The 15,800-nt window shown below is 44.0% G+C and overlaps 2 protein-coding genes across 4 annotated transcripts in view; one reads left to right on the top strand and one right to left on the bottom strand.

Moving 5' to 3' along the window:
* Positions 1-12,741, top strand: part of usp24 (ubiquitin specific peptidase 24) — a 49,903-nt gene extending 37,162 nt beyond the window's left edge. For all 3 annotated transcript variants that reach the window (XM_045207813.1, XM_041848850.2, XM_045207812.1), the window contains 14 exons: positions 50-191; positions 276-426; positions 702-797; positions 903-1,120; positions 2,395-2,692; positions 2,848-2,950; positions 3,043-3,161; positions 3,424-3,537; positions 3,642-3,707; positions 6,830-6,896; positions 7,565-7,643; positions 7,755-7,830; positions 11,112-11,309; positions 11,539-12,741. In XM_045207813.1, the coding sequence (XP_045063748.1) occupies positions 50-191; positions 276-426; positions 702-797; positions 903-1,120; positions 2,395-2,692; positions 2,848-2,950; positions 3,043-3,161; positions 3,424-3,537; positions 3,642-3,707; positions 6,830-6,896; positions 7,565-7,643; positions 7,755-7,830; positions 11,112-11,309; positions 11,539-11,601 (1,790 nt within the window). In that variant the 3' untranslated portion in view covers positions 11,602-12,741. The remainder of the gene's footprint in view (positions 1-49; positions 192-275; positions 427-701; positions 798-902; positions 1,121-2,394; positions 2,693-2,847; positions 2,951-3,042; positions 3,162-3,423; positions 3,538-3,641; positions 3,708-6,829; positions 6,897-7,564; positions 7,644-7,754; positions 7,831-11,111; positions 11,310-11,538) is intronic.
* Positions 12,742-13,524: 783 nt separating this feature from the next.
* Positions 13,525-15,269, bottom strand: bsnd (barttin CLCNK type accessory subunit beta). Its single transcript, XM_041848849.2, has 3 exons — positions 15,006-15,269; positions 13,875-13,954; positions 13,525-13,727 (listed from the first exon to the last, which is right to left on the bottom strand). Exons 1-3 carry the CDS (start codon positions 15,180-15,182, stop codon positions 13,604-13,606), a joined length of 381 nt encoding a protein of 126 aa, XP_041704783.1. The 5' UTR covers positions 15,183-15,269; the 3' UTR covers positions 13,525-13,603.
* Between the last annotated feature and the right edge of the window lie 531 nt (positions 15,270-15,800).

The following is a 15,800-nucleotide window of genomic DNA, read 5'->3' as shown; positions in this document are numbered from 1 at the left end:
ACAAACTCATAAAAGATCAAACATAACATCACTTTGTTTGTGTGTGTAGCTAACCCCTACCCTGACGTGCGGCGGCGGTATTGGAATGCCTACATGTTGTTCTACCAGAGGATCAGTGACCAGAACTCTCCAGTTCTCCCTAAGAAGAGCAGAGTCAGCGTCATGAGGCAAGAGGCAGAAGACCTCACGCTGTGAGTCACACACACACATAGCCTACATACACACACCTCATACACACACACTACTCACACTGTAACCCTCTCTCTTCCCTGTAGTTCGGCGCCCTCTAGCCCAGACGTCAGTCCCCAGTCTTCCCCTCGCCCCGCTAGAGCCAACAATGACCGTCTCTCTGTCCTGACCCGCCTCGTACGAAAGGGAGAGAAGAAAGGTCTGTTTGTGGAGAAGATGCCTGCTAGGATCTACCAGGTGACTACACTGGATTGGACTGGTTTGGGGGACCACGTTTTGTAATCAATCATCTTGCCTGAGACCTGAAGAATCTTTAAAAAAGCACCCTGTGTTCATACCTAGGCATTAGCTCAGATAGCTAATACAGTCTTGTGGCGCACAAACAAACTCCTCTCCCCTTCTGTCTCTCTCTCTCTCTCTCTCTCTCTCTCTCTCTCTCTCTCTCTCTCTCTCTCTCTCTCTCTCTCTCTCTCTCTCTCTCTCTCTCTCTCTCTCTCTCTCTCTCTCTATAGATGGTGAGAGATGAGAACCTGAAGTTTATGAAGAACAGAGATGTGTACAACAGCGACTACTTCAACTTCACCCTGTCACTGGCCTCCGTCAACGCGGTATGTGTTTGTGTGTGTAGGATAAACAGAGACGTGTCTGCATAATTCAAAGTTATGCCTGCCTCTTTTAAAACTGTTCTTATAAACAATGTGTGTGTGTTGCAGACGAAGCTGAAGCACCCAGCCTACCAGGCCATGGCCAGAGAGAGTCTCCAGCTAGCAGTCCACTTCCTGTTCCACACCTACCTCCACACCAAGAAGAAGCTGCGGGTGGACACAGAGGAGTGGATGGCTACGGTGGAGGTGCTGCTGTCTAAAAGCAGTGAAGCCTGTCACTGGATGGCTCAGTACCTGGTGGGACCTGAGGGAAAAGAGATCACCAAGTCAGTACTGCTATAAAACTACTATAATACTACTATTCTACTACTTAGAGGTGTTGCGGTGACCGTATTACCGCCACACCGGCAGTCATGTGTTATGACCGCAGTCAAATTCTATGTGACCGTTGAGTCATGGTAATCTCCTCTTATGTGCTCTGGACATGTGTTGGTAGTACCCAACACCAGGTCGCTAATGGCCTGGTACTCAGGGCTCTATTTTCCCTCTAACCACTCTGACATCAATGCAAATGCAATCAGAAATCACATCAAAACAGTATCATGCTTTTAAAACTCACCATTAGGCAAAAATTGTTTACCTCATTGTGATGATCAATTTGAAGAAAGAAGTTCAACAACAGGTTGAAACTGAGTGGAAAACGTGGTCGTTGTGGATGTTTCAAAGCCAAATGCAGCGAAATTGACGTAGCTTTCTAAGGTGATGATTAATTCAAAGTGTTTAAGACGTTGTATGTAGAACATCCATTCGCATATTAGAGCTTATGCTAACTTCTTCCCATTATATGTTCTGATTCCGAAGACAGACAGGTTTGTATCATTCACAACTAAAGTTGCCATATAACTCTAAATCTAGCGTATATAGGACCTGTTTCAAATTATCACTTTTACGCTCAACATAGCCACTTCATATGCGCACTCACTCCGGAATGGGGAAAAATATCCTTTCTATTTGATTCAATTATATTCTTCTTACTATAAAATCATATAATATAAAATAATGGCATGGAACTTATAAGCATATCTTATCTGCTAAATGAACAAGCCTACAGCCTATGGCATGGCGCATAGCCAGATAACATACATTAGGCCGATTCCTATTCTGTTATTCTGAAATATATTTTCTTCATATCATAATGTTTCTTTAGACCTGACTAAAATAAATAATGGATTTATTGTGATGGTATATATTAAATGGCTTTATTAGACTTTTTTTTGTGTAGATGTTCCAAAGGCGCGCATCAGCGGCTTGTATGCGTGGAGACCTGGAGATGCTAAACGTGTTTGTTAATTAATGGTAAATTACCAGCTGACAATTTAATGACCGCCACTGCCCTAATACTAACTACTATAATACTACTAGTCGCTCTGGATAAGAGCGTCTGCTAAATGACTAAAATGTAATGTAAATGTACTCTACACAGAACCACTGCAGTACTACCACAGTACCACTACTTATATCTTACATTACTACTCATCAATCTAACACATTTTCTCTTTCTCTCCCTCATCTCTTCTTTTTCTCTCCTCCCCCCTTCCAGAGTGTGTCTGTTGGAGTGTGGGGTGAGGGAGGTGAGGGTCGTAGTGGCAGCAATATTGGAGAAGACCTTAGAGAGCGCGCTCCACTTCGCTGACTCTGGATTGGACAGCCTGACCGACATGCTCCTCTCCCTTTTGGACAAAGACGTTCCTGAGAACGTCAAACACTGCAACCAATACTTCAGCCTCTTCAGCAACTTTGCTCAGAGAGGCTCTGGTCCATGCCAGTTGTTGTTGAAACACTCAGCGTATCGCAGGATGCTCATCTTCCTCCTCGGACCCAACAGACAGAACAACCAGGTACATGCACACAAACACTCAATTCCTACACCGCTGCATAGAAATGAATATGACAGGATGTTGTTGTTGGTGGTTCTGGACGCTCATTACCTTTTTCCCCTCTCCCTCTTTCTTGTTCCCTTTTCCTCTGATTCCTTCTCATTCTCTCATTCTAGAATCGGAGGTGGAGTCCAGCCCAGGCCAGAGAGTTCCTGCACCTGCACTCCACTCTGGCCCTGATGACTCTCCACTCAGACCTCAACACACAGCGCACACATGGTAACACGGACACACTCACCTTACCACAGTTAGGATGGTTCCATAATACGCTGATGTGTATAACCTGATGTGATTGTGTGTGCGCTTCTCAGATCAAGGTGTGTGTAAGCTGATTGTGAGCAGTGTCCCTGCCTCCTCCCGCCTCCTCCCCCTCAACGCTGACATCATGGCCTCGCTCTTCAGCCCCGAGGGACAGCCTTACCTGCTAGAGGTAACACACACATACATACATACATACATACATGCACACACACACACACACACACTCTGTCTGTAATAAAGCCCTATTGTGGGGGAAAACTAATTCTGATTGGCTGTGTCCCTGCCCAGTCATGTGAAATCCATAGATTAGGGCCTAATGAATTTATTTATATTGACTTATTTCCTTATATGAACTGTAACTCAGTAAAATCGTTGAAATTGTTTGTGTATATGGAAGTTAAAAAAAAAGTTTTGTGTGTGTGTGCCTGCAGGTGATGTTTGCGATGCGGGAGTTGTCGGGCCCTCTGACTGTGCTGATAGAGATGGCGATGTACTGCTCCTTCTGTAACGAACCCTTCTCCCTCGGAGTACTACAGCTGCTCAAGGTAAGAACTACAACTACCAGTTCTAAACAAATCCATTGCCACAGATGACTACAAATCCCAGCACCAAACACATCATTACCATTCTGATCTGTGTGTGTATATAGACGCAGTTGGAGACCGCTCCGCCCCATGAGTTGAAGAACGTGTTCCAGCTGCTGCAAGAGCTGCTGGTGAGTGACCGCTGACAATCAAAACTGTCTGTGCATTAGGGCTGAGCGATTAATTTACAGTGGCTTGCCAAAGTATTCACCCCCCTTGGCATTTTTCCTATTTTGTTGCCTTACAACCTGGAATTAAAATTGATTTTGGGGGGTTTGTATCATTTGATTTACACAACATGCCAAATATTTTTTCTTGTGAAACAAACAAGAAATAAGACGACAACCAGAACTTGAGCGTGCATAACTAGTCACCCCCCCAAAGTCAATACTTTGTAGAGCCACCTTTTGCAGCAATTACAGCTGCAAGTCTCTTGGGGTATGTCTCTATAAGCTTGGCACATCAAGCCACTGGGATTTTTGCTCATTCTTCAAGGCAAAACTGCTCCAGCTCCTTCAAGTTGGATGGGTTCCGCTGATGTACAGCAATCTTTAAGTCATACCACAGATTCTCAATTGGATTGAGGTCTGGGCTTTGACTAGGCCATTCCAAGACATTTTAAATGTTTCCACTCGAGTGTTGCTTTAGCAGTATGCTTAGGATCATTGTCCTGCTCGAAGGTGAACCTCCGTCCCAGTCTCAGATCTCTGGAAGACTGAAACAGGTTTCCCTCAAGAATTTCCCTGTATTTAGCGCCATCCATCATTCCTTCAATTCTGACTAGTTTCCCAGTCCCTGCTGATGAAAAATCCCCACAGCATGATGCTGCCACCACCATGCTTCACTGTGGGGATGGTGTTCTCGGGGTGATGAGAGGTGTTGGGTTTGCGCCAGACATAGCGTTTTCCTTGATGGCCAAAAACTTCAATTTTAGTCTCATCTGACCAGAGTACCTTCCTCCATATGTTTGGGGAGTCTCCCACATGCCTTTTGGCGAACACCAAACATGTTTTCTTATTTTATTCTATAAGCAATGGCATTTTTCTGGCCACTCTTCTGTAAAGCCCAGCTCTGTGGAGTGTACGGCTTAAAGTGGTCCTATGGACAGATACTCCAATCTCCGCTGTGGAGCTTTGCAGCTCCTTCAGGGTTATCTTTGGTCTCTTTGTTGCCTCTGATTATTGCCCTCCTTGCCTGGTCCGTGAGTTTTGGTGGGCGGCCCTCTCTTGGCAGGTTTGTTGTGGTGCCATATTCTTTCCATTTTTTTATAATGGATTTAATGGTGCTCCGTGGGATGTTCAAAGTTTCAGATATTTTTTTATAACCCAACCCTGATCTGTACTTCTCCACAACTTTGTCCCTGACCTGTTTGGAGAGCTCCTTGGTCTTCATAGTGCTGCTTGCTTGGTGGTGCCCCTTGCTTAGTGGTGTTGCAGAATCTGGGGCCTTTCAGAACAGGTGTATATATATTGAGATCATGTGACAGATCATGTGACACTTAGATTGCACACAGGTGGACTTTATTCAACTAATTATGTGACTTCTGAAGGTAATTGGTTGCTCCAGATCTTATTTAGGGGCTTCATAGCAAAGGGGGGTGAATACATATGCACGCACCACTTTTCCGTTATTTATTATTTAGAATTTTTTGAAACAAGTTATTTTTTTCATTTCACTTAACCAATTTGGACAATTTTGTGTATGTCCATTACATGAAATCCAAATAAAAATCCATTTAAATTACAGGTTGTAATGCAACAAAATAGGAAATACGCCAAGGGGGATGAATACTTTTGCAAGGCACTGTAAATTCTGTTTTTTGGGGGGGTTATTAAACAACTCATTGACCGACGTCGGTTCAATTACTTGAGTTCCATTTAGTTCTGTTTTTTTCTGAGCCCGACGCACCATTTGTCTATAGAGAAATTCATGAAAGAAATCAATTCAAAAAGTATGTGGGATGCTGGGCTGAAGGGAGTTGTAGTGTTCATTAAATAAATATTCAAGTTCAGCGCAGAAACTTGGTAATTAACTACAATGACCATAATCCATTGTGCCTGTTTACAGAGACGGGTACACTTTTATGCCTGCTATGTTAGGTTAGATACACAGACCGCATAGACCGCAAGAGAGAGGAATGTACACAACACAACTATGAGTGGGAAAGAGACCGTAAATGAAAGTATACCTTATCTACATTGAAGGATTAGTAGAATGATTTGCAGCATACTTAGGCAGGCTAGCCTAGCTAAATAGGATGACTAAAGACAGTACAGTATGGGGAGCACAGAGATAACGTTAGATGGTCTGGCTGGCTGACTGCTACTGCCTGAGCAGAGATGAGATGATGACAAAAAAACATCAAATACATTCTAAGTAATATACACAACTGGAATGTTTTATTATTTCATCATCATTTCAAATTGTTCTATTTATGTCTACCCAATGTGGACCTGACAGAGAAAATTGAATGTTTTGGCAATTGAATGTTAACTGTTTTTGGCTTTGGAATTTCCATTAAAAAGCTCTAAAATCATTTTGTCATCATTTCATAATGCATTTAATGTTTTAAAAACAAATTATAGAAATCGAAAACCAGGATAAAAAAAATTATCATCGAACCGAAACCGAACCTACCTCAAAAAGCACTAATTGCTCAGCACTACTTGCTGTCCTTGAAAACACAGTGACTAATGTCAGCTCCAGACTGTGTGTGTAACGTGTATGTGTAATATATGTGTTAACATGTACACTGAGTATACTAAACATTTAAGAACACCTGCTCTTTCCGTGACATAGACTGACCAGGTGAATCAAGGTGAAAGCTATGATCCTTTATTGATGTCACCTGTTAAATCCACTCCAATCAGTGTAGGTAAAGGTGAGGAGACAGGTTAAAGAAGGATTTTTAAGCCTTGAGACAATTGAGACATGGCTTGTGTATGTGTGCCATTCAGAGGGTGAATGGGCAAGACAAAATATTTAAGTGCCTTTGAACGGGGTATGGTAGTATGTGTCAGGTGCACCAGTTTGAGTGTGTCAAGAACTGCAATGCTGCTGGGTTTTTCATGCTCAACAGTTTCCCGCGTGTATCAAGAATGGTCCAGCACCCAAAGGACATCCAGCCAACTTGACGCAACTGTGAGAAGCATTGGAGTCAACATGCGCCAGTGGAATGCTTTTGACACCTTGTAGAATCCATTTCCCGACAAATTGAGGCAGTGTAATACATGTGTAACGTGTGTGTTCTCAGGTGGTGGAGGACCCTCTCCAGACCCAGAGACTGAAGTACGCCTTTGAGTCAGAGAAAGGCCTGCTAGGTAGGCTATCTTCCACCTTCCGCTGGTAGGGTGTGTGTGTGGAGAGTGTGTGTATTTGCAAGGCATGTGGAGAGTGTGTGTAAAGGCGTCAGCATGCTTCAGTTTGTCTGGTGCCTTGCCGAACTCGGCTAGCCGAACCAACGAGTGTGCTTGCATACTCCCTTAAAATACTTTCTCTTAAAAACGAGAAAAAAGCGGCAATAGTACTGTTTGTCCATTTTCAGACGCCGTAGCCTCAAAATAGTCAAATTTAATCTAAAATAACTCTAGAAATCTATCATTGATTTTGACGTTTTTGCCAAGGAGATCTTAGTCGCGCAATTTTACATCTAACTAAGGTGTTTGGTGCAGTATTTCTCAATTAAAAATGTTTTTCAATGAAAACGAGTCGTCTCTCATTGAATGACAAAGAATACTTTATTGAAGAATCCCTACTGTTGACCAATCACCGATGAAGGGGCGTGGACTTCGGCTCCGAACTTCGGCTTGCCTCTAGAAAAAAAATGTGGTTGCCCGAACAGCCGGGGAAAAAAACTCACCGAAGTCCGAAACGAACAAAAAGTCACAAAAAGTCATCATAATATATGCACGAACTGTTTCGGCTGGGAAGCATGCGGACGCCTTAAGGCATGTGGAAAGTGTGTGTGTGACTCTTCTCTTGTTTGCAGCATTGATGCACCAGAGTAACAACGTGGACAGCAGCCGCTGCTACCAGTGTGTCAAGTTCCTGGTTACCCTGGCACAGAAGTGAGTTCCTCCAGAGACCGGGAAATATGTTCATGTCGCCACCATTTTCAGTAAAAACCTCTCATTTCATACTTCCTGGTTTCACAAAGTGTTTGTGTCTCTTTACTCCAGGTGTGCCCCTGCTAAGGACTATTTTAAAGATCTGTCTGGTCACTGGAGCTGGGCAGTGCAGTGGCTGCAGAAAAAGGCAAGCATCAAGCACAATATAACACCCACACAATTTCAGACCTGTATGTATGTATGTGTGTGTGTACAGTTGAAGTCAGAAGTTTACATACACCTTAGCCAAATACATTTAAACTCAGTTTTTCACAATTCCTGACATTTAATCCTAGTAAAAATTCTCTGTTTTAGGTCAGTTAGGATCACCACTTTATTTTAAGAATGTGAAATGTCAGAATAATAGTAGAGAGAATGATTGATTTATTTAAGCTTTTACAGTGAGGGAAAATAGTATTTGATCCCCTGCTGATTTTATACGTTTGCCCACTGACAAAGAAATGATCAGTCTATAATTTTAATGGTAGGTTTATTTGAACAGTGAGAGACAGAATAACAACAAAAATGCATGTCAAAAATGTTATACATTTATTTGCATTTTAATGAGGGAAATAAGTATTTGACTCAGAAAGATTTCTGGCTCCCAGGTGTCTTTTACACAGGTAACGAGCTGAGATTAGGAGCACACTCTTAAAGGGAGTGCTCCTAATCTCAGCTTGTTACCTGTATAAAAGACACCTGTCCACAGAAGCAATCAATCAGATTCCAAACTCTCCACCATGGCCAAGACCAAAGAGTTCTCCAAGGATGTCAGGGACAAGATTGTAGACCTACACAAGGCTGGAATGGGCTACAAGACCATCGCCAAGCAGCTTGGTAAGAAGGTGACAACAGTTGGTGCGATTATTCGCAAATGGAAGAAACACAAAAGACCTGTCAATCTCCCTTGGCCTGGGGCTCCATGCAAGATCTCACCTCGTGGAGTTGCAATGATCATGAGAACGGTGAGGAATCAGCCCAGAACTACACGGGAGGATCTTGTCAATGATCTCAAGGCAGCTGGGACCATAGTCACCAAGAAAACAATTGGTAACACACTACGCCGTGAAGGACTAAAATCCTGCAGCGCCCGCAAGGTCCCCCTGCTCAAGAAAGCACATATATAGGCCCGTCTGAAGTTTGCCAATGAACATCTGAATGATTCAGAGGAGAACTGGGTGAAAGTGTTGTGGTCAGATGAGACCAAAATCGAGCTCTTTGGCATCAAATCAACTCGCCGTGTTTGGAGGAGGAGGAATGCTGGCTATGACCCCAAGAACACCATCCCCACCGTCAAACATGGAGGTGGAAACATTATGCTTTGGGGGTGTTTTTCTGCTAAGGGGACAGGACAACTTCACCGCATCAAAGGGACTATGGACGGCGCCATGTACCGTCAAATCTTGGGTGAGAACATCCTTCCCTCAGCCAGGGCATTGAAAATGGGTCGTGGATGGGTATTCCACCATGACAATGACCCAAAACACACGGCCAAGGCAACAAAGGAGTGGCTCAAGAAGAAGCACATTAAGGTCCTGGAGTGGCCTAGCCAGTCTCCAGACCTTAATCCCATAGAAAATATGTGAAGGTTCAAGTTGCCAAACGTCAGCCTCAAAACCTTAATGACTTGGAGAAGATCTGCAAAGAGGAGTGGGACAAAATCCCTCCTGAGATGTGTGCAAACCTGGTGGCCAACTACAAGACACGTCTGACCTCTGTGATTGCCAACAAGGGTTTTGCCACCAAGTACTAAGTCATGTTTTGCAGAGGGGTCAAATACTTATTTCCCTCATTAAAATGCAAATCAATTTATAACATTTTTGACATGCGTTTTTCTGGATTTTTTTGTTGTTATTCTGTCTCTCACTGTTGAAATAAACCTACCATTAAAATTATAGACTGATCATGTCTTTGTCAGTGGGCAAACATACAAAATCAGCAGGGGATCAAATACTTTTTCCCCTCACTGTATTTCTTTCATCACATTCCCAGTGGGTCAGAAGTTTACATACACTCAATTCGTGTTTGGTAGCATTGCCTTTAAATTGTTTAACTTGGGTCAAACGTTTCGGGTAGCCATCCACAAGCTTCCCACAATAAGTTGGGTGAATTTTGGCCCATTTCTCCTGACATAGCTGGTGTAACTGAGTCAGGTTGTAGGTCTCCTTGCTCGCACACGCTTTTTCAGTTCTGCCAACAACTTCCTATAGGATTGAGGTCAGGGCTTTGTGATTGCCACTCCAATACCTTGACTTTGTTGTCCTTAAGCCATTTTGCCACAACTTTGGAAGTATGCTTGGGGTCATTGTCCATTTGGAAGACCCATTTGCGACCAAGCTTTATCTTCCTGACTGATGTCTTGAGATGTTGCTTCAATATATCCACATCATTTTCCTTTATCATGGTGCCATCTATTTTGTGAAGTGCACCAGTCCCTCTTGCAGCAAAGCACCCCCACAGCATGATGCTGCCACCCCCGTGCTTCACGGTTGGGATGGTATTCTTCGGCTTGCAAGCTATCCCCTTTTTCCTCCAAACATAACGATGGTCATTATGGCCAAACAGTTCTATTTTTGTTTCATCAGACCAGAGGACATTTCTCCAAAAAGTACGATCTTTGTTCCCATGTGCAGTTGCAAACCGTAGTCTGGCTTTTTTATGGCGGTTTTGGAGCAGTGGCTTCTTCCTTGCTGAGCGGCCTTTCAGGTTATGTCGATTATAGGACTCGTTTTACTGTGGATATAGATACTTTTGTACCTGTTTCCTCCAGCATCTTCACATGGTCCTTTGCTGTTGTTCTGGGATTGATTTGCACTTTTCGCACCAAAGTACGTTCATCTCTAGGAGACAGAACGCGTCTCCTTCCTGAGCGGTATGAGGGCTGCGTGGTCCCATGGTGTTTATACTTGCATACTATTGTTTATACAGATGAACGTGGTACCTTCAGGCATTTGGAAATTGCTCCCAAGGATGAACCAGACTTGTGGAGGTCTACAATTTTCTTTCTGTGGTCTTGCCTGATTTCTTTTGATTTTCCCATGATGTCAAGCAAAGAGGCACTGAGTTTGAACGTAGGCCTTGAAATACATCCACTGGTACACCTCCAATAGACTCAAATGATGTCAATTAGCCTATCAGAAGCTTCTAAAGCCATGACATAATATTCTGGAATTTTCCAATACACAATCAACTTAGTGTATGTAAACTTCTGACCCACTGGAATTGTGATAGTGATTTATAAGTGAACAATTGTTGGAAAAAGTACTTGTGTCATGCACAAAGTAGATGTCCTAACCGAGAAATTTGTGGAGTGGTTGAAAAACGAGTTTTAATGACAACCTAAGTTTATGTAAACTTCCGACTTCAACTGTGTGTGTGTGTGTGTGTGAGAGAGAGAGATTTGTGTAACAGTGTGTGTTTCTCTGTCAGATGTCGGAACACTACTGGACCCCTCAGAGCAACGTGTCCAATGAGACGTCAACAGCCAAAACATTCCAGCGCACCATCTCAGCCCAGGACACGCTGGCCTACGCCACAGCACTGCTCAACGAGAAGGAGCCGTCTGGCAGCAGCAACGGCTCTGACGGCAGCCCAGCCAACGAGAACGCAGACCGCAGCCTCCGACAGGTACACACACACAGTCCGGCAGTGTGTTTCACAGAGACATAGCAAGTATGAAGAGCTCAGTAACGGTCCTAGAATAGGGGTATTGTCACTTCTCAGGACTGGGCTGGGCTCTAATCTTGGCTGGAGAGTTTTGTATGAATCGGTTTCATAGAAACTCTATAAAGATCTCTTTACTCTGAAATGCCACGTCTCCTGTAATCTCTCTCTCGCCCCACTCTCTTTATCTCAGGGTTCCGAGTCTCCCATGATGCTCGGTGATTCAAAGAGTGATCTGGAGGATGTCGACCCTTAGCTCCTCCCACCAGACACAATCCCTCCAATGGAGAGAAGGCTCCAGACAGCCAATCAAAAGACTGCTTTTCACCTCTGATTGCCAAGAGTATGGAGGGAGTGGCCCGCTACAGCCTGGTCGGCGGAGCAACGAAGGATGCGTGAAAAATCTTGAGTGACTTCCGGCCAGACTAATGGAATCAGAACTGGAGGAGAGTTTAGAGACGAGACTAATGGGTTACAGAACAGTTTATTCTTCTCTTACTGGCTGAGTTGGAAATGTCACCCTATTGCCTATGTAGTTCACTACTTTTGACCAAAGGTTCAGTGACAGAGCTAGTGTACTATACTATATAGGCATAAGGGTGTCATTTTAGATGTAGCCACTATTGTCTCACAAGGAAGGGACGGGTTGGTTTGTTTTGTAAGTTGTTGCTCATATTTGCCAATGTAACTAAACAGACATATTCATTATTGTAAAGATCTGTTCCATAGCTGAAATTTGAAATGTAAGATAATATTTTAAAGTGTCCTGTGCTCCACTCTGTAGAGGTGTGTATGTGTGAGGCCACGGTATAACCTGCTCTGGAGGAACTCAGACACACACATACGTTTAACAAGGGTTTTTAAGTATGCACTTTATAGTCCACCCCAGTCTATAGTGGAGTAGAGCAATAGTGATCAGGTCCGCTAGAGCATCTTAACCATCCTCCACACATACACCTATCTTTCTTTTGGTTTTAGCGCTTTACACACACATACATACAGTACACACAGCCAATGCCACTGTAGAGAACGCGCTGCTATGTCTGTTGCTCCAGTAACCACAGTGGTATCTAGGCTAACGCAGTCTACGGAGGGTTCTAGAACACAAACGGAACCAAGCCAACCAACCAATCAGCGCTCTCTCCTCCCCTCCCCTCCCCTACATTGAATCACAGCGCTGGATTTTAGGTATTTTAATTTATTTGTTTCTGGTTTCTCCTGACATCACTGTACTCATGCCTTATGCCACCACAGCTGCCCTGTGACACACACACACACACACACACAACATCAGAGATGGGGTCATCGTGCCAAGGAGAGATCAGGAGCAAGTTTTACTTTGGGTGCCAATGAAATACACACACACACACACTGTTTCCCCCTCTTATACACACACGTACACAGCGTACCCTCTGTGCTTTATCATTATTATTTGCCCGCTGGGTTTCTCGTTTTTTGCCTTTGTTTATATTTGTCTGTTCATGTCTGCCTTTGGATACACAGAGGGGCATAACCTCTGACCCCTAAGCTCTGACACCAAACTCCACCCCACCTGGACCTCTGACCACTAACCTCTTGACCTAACCCAACTCCTGGGAGAATTCAAGTGCCTTCATCTCCCAACTCCCCTCACCTCTCTCATCCCTCCTCCCCATCACACTTCTCATCCTTGTCCCTCCTCACCCCAATCCCCTACCTGGCAACAGATTACTTGCTTTAATGAACTGTGTGTGAATGTTAACATGCTGCATATTGACCAGCAGACTGACCGGGCCCTCGTCCTTGTCTTAGAAGGCTGTGTCAGAGCTTTCAGGTGTGTTCTAGGTCTGGTGTGCCAGTGACACAGCACTCCTCACTCACAGAGCTTACTGCTCAGTTTGACTCTCAACTGCACCTGTAGTACTTCTCAAAACAGTACCAACCAATCAATCATTTATTTGTATCTGTGGTGTGTAGGGAGGGGGTTAAGGGAGTGTGGGGAGGGAGGGAGGGAGGGTAAGGAATGACATGGATCCAGGTTTTTATTCTGTCTGTCATTCTGCTTTGAGAATCACTCCTGCTGAAGGCCAGTCCGTCGAGACAGGACCATGCATGTTGAAACCCAGTTTTCATTTGTACATCAGAGTTTGATTATGGGGAAATTTGATATAAAATAAACTGGAATGCACAACCTTTTGTAAACGTTCTTGTTCTTTGTGTCTGTGTGAAGCAGGAGTGATCACAGTAAAATATGAAATCCATAAAATGTTTATTTCAGGTCAAGCCAGGTGTAGTATGGGACAGCTGTGGGAGGAGTGGAGCTGGAGTACCAGAGGGACAGAAACAGACAGGGCAGGGCCACGTATGCTGACCTTGTTATCATGGAAACTAGCAAGTGAAACACTGAAAGAGAAGGGGGATAGACGTCAGTCTCCAGAAAATTATCATTTCTCTCAACGCTCCACATCAATATACAGTCATGATCACATTACTTCCTAGTAATACTACATATTAGTGTATTACTGGAGTCTGAGTGTGTGTATACAGTACCTGGTGTTTATCTCCCCTGCAGCAGCATCCATGCTGTCCTCTGCTCCCCTCTCCTCCAGGCTCTGAGAGATCAACACCACCTGACACACAGAAATACACAGGTGTAATGACCCTGTTTGATTATTCCATGCGCACTCATTCTGTGTTTATTATGGCTCTGGGAGAGACAGAGTGGAGACAGACGACACACACTGCTGCTATACTGAACAAAAATATAAATGCTACAATTTCAGAGTTACAGTTCATAGAAGCAAATCAGTAAATTCAAATAAATTCATTAGGCCCTAATCTATGGATTTCACATGACTGGGCAGGGACACAGCCATGGGTGGGCCTGGGAGGGAGTAGGCCCACCGACTGGGGATCCAGGCCCAGCCAATCAGAATTAGTTTTTCCTCACAAAAGGGCTTTATTATAGACAGAAATACTCCTTAGCACCCCCCCTCCCCCTCCGCAGGTGAAGAAGCAGGATTTGGAGGTCTTGGGCTGGCGTGGTTACACGTGGTCTGCGGTTGTGAGGCCGGTTGGATGTACTGCCAAATTCTCTAAAATGACATTGGAGGCGGCTTATGGTAGAGAAATTAACATTTAATTATCTGGCAACAGCTCTGGTGGACATTTCTGCAGTCGGCATGCCAATTGTACGCTCCCTCAAAAATTGAGACATCTGTGGCATTGTGTTGTGTGACAAAACTGCACATTTTAGAGTGGTCTTTTATTGTCCCCAGCCCAAGGTGCACCTGTGTAATGATCATGTTGTTTAATCAGCTTCTTGATATGACACACCTGTCAGGTGGATTGATTATCTTGGAAAGGAGAAATGCTCACTAACAGGGATGTAAACGTGCATATGGAAAATTTCGGGGATCTTTTATTTCAGCTCATGAAACATGGGACCAACACTTTACATGTTGCGTTTATATTTTTGTTTCAGTATAAATCACAGTTGTCCAAACCACCATCCTGTTCAACACACACACACTAACACTTTATCTATTTCATACACAGATGTAAGGTGGTTCAGTGATTGCTTGATGGGTAACCTTACCTGAGACCTGAAGACTTGCATTGGCTGGCTCCCCAAGGTAAATTTAAACTTGAACATACACACACACACACACCAGTCCTTACCTTAGGGTAGCACTGGCAGAGGCTCCATGCGGTGCCGAGGATGATCATGGTGATCCCCAGAGAGCAGACTGTTGCGTAGATGTGAGGTCGCTCCTGAGTCATAACGAACAGACCGACTAACAACACACACATCCCCGCCGCGATCAGACCATACCGGTACGGCTTACCCTCCGCCATGCTGCTACCCTAACCCTGACCAATGAACTCTGACCCAAACCCACTCTACCTTAGTATGTAGCTTAGCTAAGGCTAGGTTATGCTCTGGGTCAGATACTACTGAAGGTGAGGGAGAGAAGGAGAAGGAGGAGGAGAGAGGGAGGTTCAAGATTTGTAATTCAGCAACGGTGTTCCACTCTGCTGGTTATTACAGCCTGCAGACAGAGTAAGGTGTGTGTGTGTGTGTGGATGTGTTTAACTATACTTGTACCAGAAGTCCCCACAAGAATAGTAAACAATCAAACATTTGACCAACTGGGGACATTTTGTTAGTCCCCACAAGGTCAAATGGTATTTCTAGGGGGTTAAGGTTAGAATTTATGTTAGGGAATGAATTGTTTGTCCCCACAAGGTCAGTTATACAAGACTTTGTGTGTGTGGTTTTACTATCCTTGTGGTGTAGTTAAACAAATACAATTCTGACAAGTGGGGATATTTCGCCAGTTCTCACAAGGAAAAAGGCTATTTTAGGCTTAGGGGTTAGGTTTAGGGTTAGGTAGGGGTTAGTGAAAATATGATTTTGAATGGGAATCAATTGTTTGGTCCCCACAAGAATAATAAAACGTGTGTGTGTGTGGT

The sequence above is a fragment of the Coregonus clupeaformis genome, chromosome 26 (genome assembly GCF_020615455.1).
Source record: "Coregonus clupeaformis isolate EN_2021a chromosome 26, ASM2061545v1, whole genome shotgun sequence".
Lineage (NCBI taxonomy): Eukaryota > Metazoa > Chordata > Actinopteri > Salmoniformes > Salmonidae > Coregonus > Coregonus clupeaformis.
The sequence above is the reverse complement of the archived record's forward strand: the minus strand, read 5'-3'. Positions and strand labels throughout refer to the sequence as shown.

Bases quoted from the DNA above. Each gene is read 5' to 3' on its own strand.
- bsnd (XM_041848849.2), bottom strand. From the start codon at position 15,182: ATGGCGGAGGGTAAGCCGTACCGGTATGGTCTGATCGCGGCGGGGATG. The intron at 13,955-15,005 runs GTAAGGACTGGT...TCTGTGTGTCAG, and splicing joins TCTGCCAGTGCTACCCTAAG to GTGGTGTTGATCTCTCAGAG. The intron at 13,728-13,874 runs GTACTGTATACA...CTTCTCTTTCAG, and splicing joins GCAGGGGAGATAAACACCAG to TGTTTCACTTGCTAGTTTCC.